The following is a 15,462-nucleotide window of genomic DNA, read 5'->3' as shown; positions in this document are numbered from 1 at the left end:
AACTTAAAAATGTCCACCTTCTCCACTGCTGTCCCCTCGATGTGGATAGGGGGTACTCCCTCTGCTGTTTCCTGAAGACCACGATCATCTCCTTTGTTTTTTGTTGACGTTGAGTGAGAGGTTGTTTTCCTGACACCACACTCCGAGTGCTCTCACCTCCTCCCTGTAGGCTGTCTCGTCGTTGTTGGTTATCAAGTCCACTACTGTTGTGTCATCTGCAAACTTGATGTTTGAGTTGGAGGCGTGCGTGGCCACGCAGTTGTGGGTGAACAGGGAGTACAGGAGAGGGCTGAGCACACCTTTGTGGGGCTCCAGTGTTGAGGGTCAGCGAAGTAGAGATGTTGTTTCCTACCTTCACCACCTGGGGGGCGGCCCGTCAGAAAGTCCAGGACCCAGTTGCACAGGGAGGGGTTGAGACCCAGGGCCTCCAGCTTGATGATGAGCTTGGAGGGTAGTATGGTGTTGAATGCTGAGCTGTAGTCAATGAACAGCATTCTTACATACAGTGGGGAGAACAAGTATTTGATACACTGCCGATTTTGCAGGTTTTCCTACTTACAAAGCATGTAGAGGTCTAATTTTTATCATAGGTACACTTCAATTGTGAGAGACGGAATCTAAAACAAAAATCCAGAAAATCACATTGTATGATTTTTAAGTAATTAATTAGCATTTTATTGCATGATATAAGTATTTGATACATCAGAAAAGCAGAACTTAATATTTGGTACAGAAACCTTTGTTTGCAATTACAGAGATCATACGTTTCCTGTAGTTCTTGACCAGGTTTGCACACACTGCAGCAGGGATTTTGGCCCACTCCTCCATAAAGACCTTCTCCAGATCCTTCAGGTTTCGGAGCTGTCGCTGGGCAATACGGACTTTCAGCTCCCTCCAAAGATTTTCTATTGGGTTCAGGTCTGGAGACTGGCTAGGCCACTCCAGGACCTTGAGATGCTTCTTACGGAGCCACTCCTTAGTTGCCCTGGCTGTGTGTTTTGGGTCGTTGTCATGCTGGAAGACCCAGCCACGACCCATCTTCAATGCTCTTACTGAGGGAAGGAGGTTGTTGGCCAAGATCTCGCGATACATGGCCCCATCCATCCTCCCCTCAATACGGTGCAGTCGTCCTGTCCCCTTTGCAGAAAAGCATCACCAAAGAATTATGTTTCCACCTCCATGCTTCACGGTTGGGATGGTGTTCTTGGGGTTGTACTCATCCTTCTTCTTCCTCCAAACACGGCGAGTGGAGTTTAGACCAAAAAGCGCTATTTTTGTCTCATCAGACCACATGACCTTCTCCCATTCCTCCTCTGGATCATCCAGATGGTCATTGGCAAACTTCAGACGGGCCTGGACATGCGCTGGCTTGACCAGGGGGACCTTGCGTGCGCTGCAGGATTTTAATCCATGACGGCGTAGTGTGTTACTAATGGTTTTCTTTGAGACTGTGGTCCCAGCTCTCTTCAGGTCATTGACCAGGTCCTGCCGTGTAGTTCTGGGCTGATCCCTCACCTTCCTCATGATCATTGATGCCACACGAGGTGAGATCTTGCATGGAGCCCCAGACCGAGGGTGATTGACCGTCATCTTGAACTTCTTCCATTTTCTAATAATTGCGCCAACAGTTGTTGCCTTCTCACCAAGCTGCTTGCCTATTGTCCTGTAGCCCATCCCAGCCTTGTGCAGGTCAACAATTTTATCCCTGATGTCCTTACACAGCTCTCTGGTCTTGGCCATTGTGGAGAGGTTGGAGTCTGTTTGATTGAGTGTGTGGACAGGTGTCTTTTATACAGGTAACGAGTTCAAACAGGTGCAGTTAATACAGGTAATGAGTGGAGAACAGGAGGACTTCTTAAAGAAAAACAAACAGGTCTGTGAGAGCCGGAATTCTTACTGGTTGGTAGGTGATCAAATACTTATGTCATGCAATAAAATGCAAATTAATTACTTAAAAATCATACAATACAATGATTTTCTGGATTTTTGTTTTAGATTCCGTCTCTTACAGTTGATGTGTACCCATGATAAAAATTACAGACCTCTACATGCTTTGTAAGTAGGAAAACCTGCAAAATCGGCAGTGTATCAAATACTTATTCTCCCCACTGTAGGTATTATTTTTGTCCAGATGGGATAGGGCAGTGTGCAGTGTGATGGCGATTGCGTCATCTGTGGACCTGTTGGGGCGGTATGCAAACTGAAGTGGGTCAGGGTGGCCGGTAAGGTGGCGGTGATATGATCCTTGACTAGCCTCTCAAAGCATTTCATGATGACAGAAGTGAGTGCTATGGGGCGGTAGTCATTTAGTTCAGTTGTCTTTGCCTTCTTGGGTACAGGAACAATGGGCGCCATCTTGAAGCATGTGGTAACAACAGACTGGGATAGGGAGCGATTAAATATGTCTGTAAACACACCAGCCAGCTGGTCTGCGCATGCTCTGAGTACACAGCTAGGGATGCCTTCTGGGCCAGCAGCCTTGCGAGGGTTAACACCTTTAAATGTTTTACTCACATCAGCCATTGAGAAGGAGAGGGGGGACCGCAGACTTTGTTAGCGAGCCGAAACAGTGGCACTGTATTATCCTCAAAGCGGGTAAAGAAGGTAGTTTGTCTGGAAGCGTGACGTCGGTATCCGTGACGTGGCTGTTTTTGTTTTTGTAGTCTGTGATTTCCTGGAGACCCTGCCACATACGTCTCGTGTCTGAGGCGTTGAATTGCGACTCCACCTTGTCCCTGTACCGGCATTTCTCTTGTTTGATTGCCTTGTGGTGGGAATAACTACACTGTTTATATTCAGCCATATCTCCAGACCACTTTCCATGGTTAAATGCGGTGGATCGCTCTTTCAGTTTTACGCGAATGCCGCCATCCATCCACGGTTTCTGGTTAGGGTAGGTTTTAAATGGTTACAGTGGCTACGACGTCTCCAATGCACTTATTTATAAACGCATTCACCGAGTCAGCATATAGATCAATATTGTCCTCTGAGGCTGATTGTAACATATTCCTGTCCGCGTAATCAAAACAATCTTGAAGTGTGGCTTCCGATTCGTCAGACCAGAGTTGAATGGTTCTCATCACTGGTACATCCTGTTTGAGTTTCTGCCTAGCAGTGGTCAAGAGTATTAGCCCTACGTGTCGTGCAATCAATATGCTGATAAAATTTAGGTAGCAATGTTCTCAAATTTGCTTTGTTAAAAACCCCAGCTACAATAAATGCAGCCTCCGGATATAGTTTCCAGTTTACATAGAGTGCAGTAAAGTTCCTTGAGGGCCGTCTTGGTGTTTGCTTGAGGGGGGTTGTACACAGCTGTGACTATAACTGACAAGAATTCTCTTGGTAGGTAGAATGGCCGACATTTGATTGTAAGGAATTCTAGGTTGGGTGAACAGAAGGACTTGAGTTCCTGTATGTTGTTATGATTGCACCAAGAGTTGTTAATCATAAAGCATACACCCCCACCCTTCCTCTTCCCAGAGAGGTGTTTATCTCTGTCGGCGCGATGCATGGAGAAGCCCGGTGGATCAACCGATTCCGACAACATATCCCGAGAGAGCCATGTTTCCGTGAAACAGAGAATGTTACAATCTCTGATGTTTTTCTGGAAGGCAACCCTTGTTTCGAATTTCGTCTACCTTGTTGTCAAGAGACTGGACATTGGCTTGTAGTATACTCGGGAGCGGTAAGTGATGTGCCCGTTTACGAAGCCTGACCAGAAGACCGCTCCGTCTGCTCATTCTCCATCAACGTTGTTTTCGGTCAGCTGCTGGGATTAGATCCATTGTCCTGGGTGGTCCGAAGAGAGGATCTGCTTCGAGAAAGTTGTATTCCTGGTCGTAATGTTGGTAAGTTGACGTTGCTCTTATATCCAATAGTTCTTCCCAGCTGTATGTAATAAGACTTAAGATTTCCTGGGGTAACAATGTAAGAAATAATACATATAAAAACGAAATACTGCATAGTTTCCTAAGAACGCGAAGTGAAGCGACCAGCGAGGCGACCATCTCCGTCGGCGCCATTAAACAGGTGTGTGCTTTTCCAAATCATCTCGAATCAATTGAATTTACCACAGACAGACTCCAATAAAGTTGAAGAAACATCTCAACGTTGATCAATAGAAAGAGGATGCATCTGAGCTCAATTTCGAGTCTCATAGCAAATGGTCTGAATACTTATGTACATAAGGTATCTGTTTTTATTTGTAATCAATTTGCAAACATTTCTAAAAACCTGTTTTTGCTTTGTCATTATGGGGTATTGTGTTTAGATTGATGAGGAACAAAAATATATTTAATCAATTTTAGAATAAGGCTGTAACGTAACAAAATGTGTTAAAAGTCAAGGGTCTGAATACTTTCAGAATACACTGTAAATAGCCGACACTTTAAATGGGGCCACGCAAAAAGACTTAACTAATGATTAATAATTGGTTTATAAGGAACTATATTAAACATCTTATGAATGATCTTATGAATAATTATGAAATACTTTAATAGGTGTTAATAACTGTACAAATGTAAAAGTAATGATAAAACAATTATGAATCGACTATTTACTAATCCATTATAAATGCTTTATTACGTGGAGTTATTATAAAGTGCTACCAAGTGTACTTTCTTTTCACACTTCATGTCTAAATATACAAACAGGCATGTCTGTCCCGAGAAAATATTTTACATTTTACAACTTTACATTAATAGTAAAAATAAATACATAAATAAGACATTGTACAGCTAACGTTGAAATTAAGTAATCTCTCCAACATTGAAACAACTCACGGTTCTCACCCTAGGTCTCATTAAAACCTTCCTTCCTTCCTTCTTTCCCTCCATTCAGCTATCCTTTATCTGGCCCTGGCTCTCCTCTCTGTCTGCCTGACCCACCCTGCCACAGTTTACTTTGCATGCTGCACAAGAAGCTCAAGTTGATTAAACTGTTCACTTGGCTCTGCTCTGCGCTTGGCCAGAGCCTGTAAAGTGGTCAAGTGTTCGGGACAGTGAAGTGGTATTGCATCAGGTCTGTCACAGTTATCCTTACCATCATCATCATCATCATCATCATCATCATCACAAGCACAAACCAGCAGCAACAGAAACAGTAGGAAGCAGCAGCGCAATCCTCAATCCCAATCTCAATCTAACCCCTCCCGCCCTCCCCTCCGCTGCCCCCGCCAGCCATAAACTAGTTTGCTGCGTGGCGATTAAAGCGTTTTAACTTAGTCATAAAGTGCAATCTCGCAGATCTGATAACTACCAAGGTCAACGGAAATACTTCAAATCAATCAATGAGCTGGGCCCTAATCTCCAGGAGGCAGATTAAGTGTATAATTGACCCGTGTAATCTGTGTAGCTGTGGTTGGCCAGGGAACAGCTAGACATAGCGCCCACCACAGGCAGCTCTCTCTCTGTTCCCTGGTGCTGGAGGCTGGAGGCCCACACCAGGCAGCTAGTGTATCAGTGCAGCGCTGGATTTGGCCCCGGCTAAAGAGATGTATTTTTTAATCATTGATCTCTGCATTAAGTCGATGAGCCCTTACGTTAAGCACAGCTGTTTTAATCTTCATCTCTTCAGCTGTTCTTTCAAGATCTACCAGAAAGAGTAGTAGTAGGAGGAGGAAAACAAACTCGCTCTCATCCCGCTCCATCTCTCCCTCTCCCCCTTCCCCTCCCCAATTTCCCTGCCCCTGAATTGAACAAATTTAGCCATCTGACTGCGAGTTTCATCTCTTTATCGCTGCATACAATTTGGTGCTGCTAAGGCAGCTTGGAAAAATCTGTCCTCTGTAAAACCTACAGCACATCACAAAAGCCATCTGTACTTTGGGAACAGTTCTGCAAGATTAATCATTACTGTTGAATAATACCCGCATCACTCTCCCCACACACAAAAACCAACTCACATAGACACACACACACGAGGACGCACAAACACACACACACACACACACACACACACGTGTCCAAGCCTCAATTTTCACAAACAAAATTGTATTATTAAAGCAATCACAGAAAGATTGGATTGGGGTACGTAAAAATGTCATGAATCAAATAGTATTTTTCTCACTGAATGCAATAACAATGAACCCTCTTGGCATTTTTACATTGCGCTATAGAGCTGTGCCTAGACAGCAATCTTTACTGACAGAGAAGAGGTCAAATCCTCAAATAATGTTATGTTTTACAAACCCCCTGTCTGCTCTCCAATCTATGTCACAACATAGACATTATTCACTTTCTAATATGTCTCCTATCCTAATTCATTTCTTGGGCGTTGTTGTTTTCTTAACACACTAATGTATACCCATATGGTCAGTCTGATGTCAAACGGCACCCTGGGCTAAAGGCAGTGCTGCTGACACATATTTCAATAAAGTGAACCATATCCATGTAATCTCCTTAGGATGCATTTACACAGGCAGCCCAATTCTGATATTTTTTCTAGTAATTGGTCTTTTGACCAATCAGATCAGCTCTGAAAAAGATCTGATGTGAAAAGATTTGATGTGATTGGTCAAAAGACCAATTAGTGGAAAAAATATCAGAACTGGGCTGCCTGTCTAAACACAACCTTATTGTGGCGGATATGACATCTAATGATGTCTTGGAGAAATCCATGTCTCCACTCTAATTAACTCTGAGGCGACATAAGGTATGCCTTCCGATCAACTGGCCCCCGCGTGCGCACGCACGCACGCACACACGCACACAAACACACCTAAACCCTTGACTAAATGTCATCAAGACCCAAGGGATTAGGGTAGGGGGAACAATTGAAAACAGAAATTTTCCCCGAGGAACGTTTTATGGAGTTACTCCTCAGCCATTGCTCAGGTCTAAGGCTGAGGGTGGGTATTAGGATGGATCCTTAGGAAGGGCCCTAGTCACACCCCTCACACTAAAATCTGACACTAACCGGGTACTCAACTCAACTAATATTAGGCCACACAAATTTCCTAGATGGCAAAGGTTCGAATGGGTATTGTCATTTATTGGCATAGTAACAAACCCCCACCTTGCAATCTATGCAACCCCAAACTGTTCACACCCATCTTGTTGGTGGAGATTTGTGTTGTTGTTTTGTTTTTAAGGTCATTTCCTGCAATTCTACACATTTTGCCATGAAGCTGAGAGGGAACACCAGTGCCCTGGGCACATAACTACAAAATGTTGTTACCCTATCTTACCTATCTAGCTAAAATGGGCTAGTAGTTAATCAACTAGCCATTTCTGACAGGTTATAAATAGCTCTCTAAGGTCTGTCAGTGAATGACATAAGAGGAAAACTGCCCATGTACTACAACATTTTGAAATTGCAACTTGTGCATTCTACAATTACAACTCTCAACAGCATTAAGTTGAAAGCCAGACTGAGTCCCCCCCCCCAAAAAAATATTGTTTTAATTTATTTTAATTGTATTTTTAAGTCGGGACCCATGGTCCGTATTGACCCCGTTCTGGGTCCGGATCAGTATGGCTTTCCCCCTGTTGAGTATGGCTGCTCTATAGGGCTAAGACATGCCCACCACGCATCTGATTGGTCTGTTGGCTCCTTCTAAAGGAGCTATTCTAATGGGTACCAATCCTACTAACAAAACGTGGGGACACAAATCATTACCGGTCAAAGGAAGATCAAAAGACAGAAGAGAGAATTTAGAATTTGGTTTTGGTCTGCATGTGTGAAATGTACATAATGGATATTCATTTGCAGGCATTGTGTGATTTCAAAAGTAATCCCCTTATGATCAGCAGTACACAGAGTAATAATAATGTTCAGGCCAAAAGGTCCTTTTATAAGGTCAACATCCTCATCTATTAAATTGCTTCTATTATGATCAAATAGAATTCAAATCTTGTCTCCTGATAATCTTCACAGCCATCTATTATGGGATGCCATCAAAACACCTCAAATGAAACTCAATTTCATATGAAAATGGATATCCTGGATGGGCAGGGGGGGAAAAAATAGTTGATTTCTTGAAGGGAAAAAAATATCCCAGTAAAAAAGTATTTAGCCAACATAAAGGCATTTTGTTTACACTTAACTTTACAGTTGCCTGTTCACTTGTTTTTAGTTTTTTTGTCTGATAAATAACATTGTAAAATGGTAATAACTTCATGATTACCTTAACATTTTTAATAATTCATCACAACAAGAACCACTACATAGTGGGCAGGGGTGCAAGTGGGTCGCGGGATGGGAAATACATTTTCGGGATATAACAATTATTTCAGCGTAAACATAAATGACTAAAACCAAATAGAAAGTATGTAGAAAAGATCATGGATTTATACATTTTTCAATAATCCTCCATTTATTTTGTTATAATGTTTGCACATAAGAACACATTAGCTTAAAAAAGGCTAAATGTTATCTCAGCTCCATGGCAAAATGTATAAAATTGCACCATTTTCTTTCAGCTCCATGGCAGGATGTGTGGAATTACACCATTTTCTTTCAGCTCCATGGCAGGATGTGTGGAATTACACCATTTTCTTTCAGCTCCATGGCAGGATGTGTGGAATTACACCATTTTCTTTCAGCTCCATGGCAGGATGTGTGGAATTACACCATTTTCTTTCAGCTCCATGGCAGGATGTGTGGAATTACACCATTTTCTTTCAGCTCCATGGCAGGATGTGTGGAATTACACCATTTTCTTTCAGCTCCATGGCAGGATGTGTGGAATTACACAAGATTAGCTTTGAAACTACATCATTTCTCTCAGCTGACAAGATTATATTTTTGACTTATTCTTTGGTCTGTATGTTTTTTTCCCGCTTAACTCTTATGGTGGGTCGAGACTCAAAAGACACCTGAATTAGTGGGTCACAAAGCAAAAAGGTTTGGGAACCCCTGACATAGCATTTGGCATCAGTCAGAATTATTTGAAGTAAGCACCAGAAAGTAGTAATGTTACCCTATGAAATATTTAAAAGAAATAGCATCTGAAGCAAGACTAACGTAAAGCATTACGTTTCTGTCTGACAGGATCCAAATGTAGTTTACAGACAACAGCGCATGCTACTGTGTAATTTGTAATAGAATAAATGATTATCCCTGGAATTAAAAGAACAAAACAAATAAACAATCAAGTCTAAGTGGTACGATCCCCATGTGCTTTGGATCCTTCTATACAGTGTGATCGGGGGTGTCGGTGAAGGTAGAATTTTTTTGTCTAAGAAGTAGTACGTTTTAAGTGATCTGATCCTAGTTTGAGGGAGCCTCACCCTTTGACCCTCGTTTTGACAGCTTAAGAATGTGGAGATGTTGCCAAACCTGACTGTAATACTCACAATATTAAACTATTCCAAGTGCTATGTAGAGTAATTCAAACAATAGTCTCTGTTTTGGCAGCATCCCTTCATTTGTGTGCTGTCAAAATATGTCCTTCAGTGTTGTTTGCATGCCAAGGAGGTTGTTGAGGGAGGGGTGCTTGAATCCTGGAGAGAGCTGAGTGCATGATTGTATTTTAAAATGTTTAAATTTGATTTAAACTTTATTTAACTTGGCAAGTCAGTTGAGAACAAATTCTCATTTACAATGACTGCCTACCCCGGCCAAACCCTAACCCGGATGACGCTGGGACACTTGTGCGCCGCTCTAAGGGACTCACAATCACGGCCGGATATGATACAGTCTGGAATCGAAACAGGGTCTGTAGTGACGCCATTAGCACTGAGATGCAGTGCCTTAGACCGCCGACCCACTTGGGAGCATGTATGTACTGTATGTACAGTGCATTTGGAAAATATTCAGATCCCTTGACTTTTTTCACATTTTGTTACATTTTATAATAAGGCTGTAATGTATGAAATAGTCTTTCCCCTTAATCAATCTACACAAAATAATCCATAATGACAAAGAAAAAACAGCTTTTTATACATTTTAACAAATTTATAAAAAATGTAAAACTGATATGACATTTACATAAGTATTCAGAACTTTTACTCAGTACTTTGTTGAAGCACCTTTGGCAACGATCACAGCTTCAAGTCTTCTTGGGTATGACACTACAAGCTTGGCACACCTGTATTTGGGGAGTTTCTTCCATTCCTCTCTGCAGATCCTCTCAAGCTCTGTCAGGTTGGATGAGGAGTGTTGCTGCACAGATATTTTCAGGTCTCTCCAGAGATGTTCAATCGGATTCAAGTCCGAGCTCTGAGTGGACCACTCAAGGACATTCAGAGACTTGTTCCGAAGCCACTCCTGCATTGTCTTGGCTGGTGCTTAGGGTCGTTGCCTTTTGGAAGGTGAATCTTCTCCCCAGTTTGAGGTCCTGAGCACTCTGGAGCAGGATCATTAAGGATCTCTCTGTGCTTTGCTCTGTTCATCTTTGCCTCGATCCTGACTAGTCTCGCAGTCCCTGCCGCTGAAAAACATCCACACAGCATGATGCTGCCACCACCATGCTTCACTGTAGGAATGGTGCCAGGTTTCCTCCAGATGTGACGCTAGGCATTCAGGCCAAAGAGTTCAATCTTGATTTCATCAGACCAGAGAATCTTGTTTCTCATGGTCTGAGAGTCTTTGGGTGGCTTTTGGCAAACTCCAAGTGGGCTGCCATGTGCCTTTTACAGACAGGTGTGTGCCTTTCCAAATCATGTCCAATCAATTGAATTTACCACAGGTGGACTTCAATCAAGTTGTAGAAACATCTCAAGGATGATCAATGGAAACAGGATGCACCTGAGCTCAATTTTGATTCTCATAGCAAAGGGTTTGAATACTTATGTAAATAAGGTATCTGTTTTTTACTTTTAATACAGTTGTAAAAATGTCTAAAAACCTGTTTTCGCTTTGTCATTATGGGGTATTGTGTGTAGATTGCTGAGGGGGAAAAAGTATTTAATCCATTGTTGAATAAGGCTGTAACGTAACAAAACATGTAAAAAGTCAAGGGGTCTGAAAACTTTATGAATGCACTGTATGTATGTATGTATGTATGTATGTATGTATGTATGTATGTATGTATGTATGTATGTATGTATGTATGTATGTATGTATGTATGTATGTATGTATGTATGTACAGTATGTATGTATGTATGTACAGTATGTATGTATGTATGTACAGTATGTATGTATGTATGTACAGCATGTATGTATGTATGTACAGTATGTATGTATAGTATGTATGTGTGTATGGGGTGAATTTACAGGGAGATGGGCCATGTTAGTAGATGTACACAGGAAGATTATTTGACTCTGAATCATGCCACTGGGCATAATGTGTTGAAACAAATTTGACATGAGAGATAAGTTTCATTTCAAAATATATAGCTAAGCGAGAATGGGGGGGAAACAGAAACAGAAGAAAATGTGTTTGGAAAGGTTTAGAAAGTCAAGCTGAAAGAAATGTTGAAAGGCATTGTGGTTCAAGTGAGAAAAAGAAAGAGTTGGAAGGAAAAGGAAAATACACAGAAAAACCAAGGGCGTTTTTATGCTTCTTTTTTTTTTATCACTGAGCCTAAACACACAGAAACAGCAGCAGAGAAGTATCACGCCTTGGTCATGTTGAGCGGAGCGACAAGAAAAGGACAACAGCAATGGAGTCCTGCAGTGCAGCAGGACACCTTCATACGCCACAGTACTGCCAGAGGGAGAACAGATAGAGAGTGACATACAGAGAGAGAGAGAGATTGAGGCCTCTGCTATAATCAGAGAAGAAATGCTCTTCTGAGAGAAGAGGATACAAGGCAAACAGCAGGTCAAAGCAGCAAGAGAAACAAACATGGCGAAGAGACACGTTCACTCAGAGAAGACTGATAAGAGAGAAGCCAGGTCATGCCAGAAGGCCTTCAGGGAAGCAACACACGCACACATGCACACACAGGTGCAATCTGAGGTCCTCCCTTGAAAAGAGCAGTGGACAAATTGGTCAACATGCATCACAAAGGATTATTTAGATAAGAAATAGCTTGGAACATCATCTAGGTTAAGACAGTGTTCTCTTTTCTCATTTCTCCCTCAACTTAATTCACTCTCTAATACTCACACATATTTCTCTCTGTCCCTTTCTTTCGTTATTTCATTCTTTCTATTTCTCCCTCAACTTAATTCACTCTCTAATACTCACACATATTTCTCTCTGTCCCTTTCTTTCGTTATTTCTTTCTTTCTATCTCCTCTCATTACAATAAGACCAGGGTCAGAGGCCCTCCTTCCTGTTTGTCTCTACTATGAGGAAGAATATTTATTGGACACAGTTTCAAATGTCTTGCATACAGTCCAACGTAGGGAACTGATCAGCAGTGATGGGGGAACTGGTCAGCATAACCCGACCTACTAACCCTAACCTTTTGATCTGATTATTAATGTTCCTACAAATCAATTAGTGGAGGAACACAATGTATTCTAACGGCTGAAGACAGAATCTAGACAGGAGGATGTAAAGACGGTATTAAGTCATCTTATAGAAAGGCATTGTATTGTGTGGTCTTTAATTGATTAACCCTTGTTTGCTGACTCACAGAGAGAGAGAGAACACTGCTTAAAATAATCCTCCTCAAGGTGTTGCATGTCTCAAACAAACAGACATAAAAAGACGCAGAACACTACAGTAGAATAGACACAGGGTAGAGCATAGTCTATTCAGACTGGAGGGAAGGTTTGGAAGTAAAGGAAGGAGGATATATAGATAGATAGATAGAGAGAGAGATAGAGAGATAGAGAGATAGAGAGAGAGAGAGAGAGAGAGAGAGAGAGAGAGAGAGAGAGAGAGAGAGAGAGAGAGAGCTACTTGTACAGCTGTGGAAGAGAAGGCAGAAAGCTGTTCAAAATGTGACTTATCCCTCAGAGCAGACTGTTTAATCACATTTTGGAGAGCCTCCCCCTGTAAGGGAGGAGAAGCCATTGGTTACTTACATCAAATAACCTTTCTATGTAAACCTCCTCATTGACCTTATCTCGCAGCATGTCCTGAGAATGGCGCACAAAGGTCACGTAACCGTCAGCAACATCCATCCCAGGCTTCTGCAGGACACCACATAGAGACAGAGAGAGGGAGATGAGAAAAAGAGAGGGAAAAGGAGTAATTAGCCAAAGAAAAACAGATACATTGTCTCACCAAGGCACTGAACTCTGTTGACTCCATAATAAACAGGGTGACCAGCAAAGTGACATAAGTTATTATCAACTGTTATGTCATGTCAAGCTTTAAGACATGCATATGAAAAACAGACAGGTATTAAAATAAACATTACACTAAAGTGTTATCAAATTGTCCTTTTCATCTCAGAGAAATCAGAGTTCATGGTTGACATTTCTGGAGGTGTTTCATTTGCAGTGCGTATAGACCCAGATATATGGGATATTGTCACTGAACTTCCTATTAGAGATGTGTACTTGGCCCAGAATCATCCGTAACAGTCTGGGAATGTGCAAAGTGAACAGAGGAGCCAGGAACACATGGTCAGGCTGCTGAACAGATTGTTTGGAGGGCTGCCATTTCTCATACCAGCTCAAATATTCACACAGGACAATGAGTTTGCAAATAAGACACTCAATTTGTGTGTGTGTTTATGTGTGTGTGTGTGTTAACGTATGTGCGTGTTTATGTGTGTGTGTGTGCCTTTCCCACTCCCGCATCTTCTCCGGTATATGAAACGCATCGTCCCATGCCAGTGGACGAGGTAATATGAATTTGTAATTATCAGCCACTGTAACCTGAATTGAGTTTGTTAACACATCCCTGAGTGGTTCCAAAGGGTGCAAATTAGTATGTTTCGCCACTGTAATTGTATTTTGTGCATTAAACAAACCATTACCATGCAGAAGCTAGGGCTTTGGGCCCGCGGACATAAGAGGCCTAATCACAGATTCACCCACAAGGCATTTATTTAAAAAGTGCCTTGTTGACATGTGGATCGATTGGCAGTGAAGTGATACTCCTCTGAGGTGCTGTTTAAAGCAGAACACAGCTAGCGTTCTGCCCCAGAGGCAGAATCCTGGTGTGCTTTTGTTACACAACACAACAGAGACTCACAATGTGTGCCACATGGCAGGCCTAGCCAGCTGATTCTGCCCATAACCATATGAATGGAAACCAAACAAATAAACAAGACAACCATCTGGACATGTCCTGAGACTCTATGGAAAACCATGGCAAGATACATGTGCATGCACATAAATAAATACAAGAATGACTCACATGCACGCACACACACTTGGACAGGGATAAGAGAAACACAATAACTGATAACAACACTATTTTCACTTACAGGTACATCCACATACTTTGAGGCAGCTTTCACCTTGAAATGAGACAGAGAGAGATTAGGTGAAACGGAAAGACTTGAGAGTCCAACTGTGCAACTTCCTTTCATTACAAAAGCTGTTTCATGTGAGTGTATCTTCAGTGTGTGACTGCAGTATGCTCATTAAGTCAGTCATGCCAGGAAATGTAGTTGCAAAGTGTACTCAGAAGTTAATTAGACTTCTATAACAATGTTCAGGAAACCTACGAAAACCTGTTCCTGCAGTGGGAGTGTTATCATGAGAAAACGGAGGGAAAAGCTGTACATTATTTGAACAAGACTATTCCTACCCTATGATGAATAAAATAATTACAAGATCAGGGTACAGTTATATATGCAGTGTACACTGAGAAAGAGGGGAACGAGAGAAGGAGTGCATTCTTACTGTGAAAGAGAGGAAGGAGGAGAAGAGAGTGCCCTCGTCGTATCTGGACAGTTTGGCTAGGACACTATCTAGAATGACCACAAACTGACAGACAGGGAGTTGTGTTACTGGCAAGTCCAACACATTGAAAACAACATTCATGTCATATCACTTTCAGATATGAGTAAGACAGTAACAGCACCTTGGCTACCAGTAAGGTGATCATCTCCTTCACAGTCTCCTCTATGAGAGCGTCAATTTGGGAATGGTACTGTCTCTGTAAGGAAAGAGACATGTTAGTGACAATGTCAAGTCCAGCTCCCCTACCTTCCCTCCCCTTCTGTTTGTTGCTACCAGGTCTCACAGTAGGCCAATATGCTAATCAGTAGTGTGACAGCATTCTTATGTCTCCACGTGAGCCATGTAAAAGATCTCCGACTAATTCATTCTGCTCTGGTAATTGGTACCTGTCTCAAGATTGTGCGGATATGAAGACTCTCACATCTACCCCATGTATATTCAGTAGCATCTACACATATGTTAATGAAATGAAAACAAAAAGTGTTGGAAGACTGGAATGACGGCTAATTATACATTTGGGAACCAGGGGTGAGATTTCAATTGAATTATTAGCCACGCTTAACCAATCTCTAACAAACTTTCACAGGATAGAGAAAATACATGAAAGATAGAAACATGGTGATGGTGAAAAAGCAAGCGACTACAGCAAAATCACATATTCAAGCAAAAGCAAAATCAGGAGACAAAGCAATCGCAGTAAGTGCCATTGAAACTATTGCAAGTGAAAACCTTGACAGAAATGCTTATACAGTATGTACTAC

General features: G+C 41.9%; 1 protein-coding gene across 5 annotated transcripts in view; it reads right to left on the bottom strand.

Moving 5' to 3' along the window:
• Positions 1–15,462, bottom strand: part of LOC139557610 (calcium-dependent secretion activator 1-like) — a 150,920-nt gene that overhangs the window by 11,430 nt on the left and 124,028 nt on the right. For all 5 annotated transcript variants that reach the window (XM_071372679.1, XM_071372646.1, XM_071372663.1 and 2 more), the window contains 4 exons: positions 14,823–14,897; positions 14,642–14,725; positions 14,221–14,253; positions 12,866–12,973 (listed from right to left, as the gene is read on the bottom strand). In XM_071372679.1, the coding sequence (XP_071228780.1) occupies positions 12,866–12,973; positions 14,221–14,253; positions 14,642–14,725; positions 14,823–14,897 (300 nt within the window). The remainder of the gene's footprint in view (positions 1–12,865; positions 12,974–14,220; positions 14,254–14,641; positions 14,726–14,822; positions 14,898–15,462) is intronic.

The sequence above is a fragment of the Salvelinus alpinus genome, chromosome 2, assembly GCF_045679555.1.
Source record: "Salvelinus alpinus chromosome 2, SLU_Salpinus.1, whole genome shotgun sequence".
NCBI lineage: Eukaryota > Metazoa > Chordata > Actinopteri > Salmoniformes > Salmonidae > Salvelinus > Salvelinus alpinus.
The sequence above is the reverse complement of the archived record's forward strand: the minus strand, read 5'-3'. Positions and strand labels throughout refer to the sequence as shown.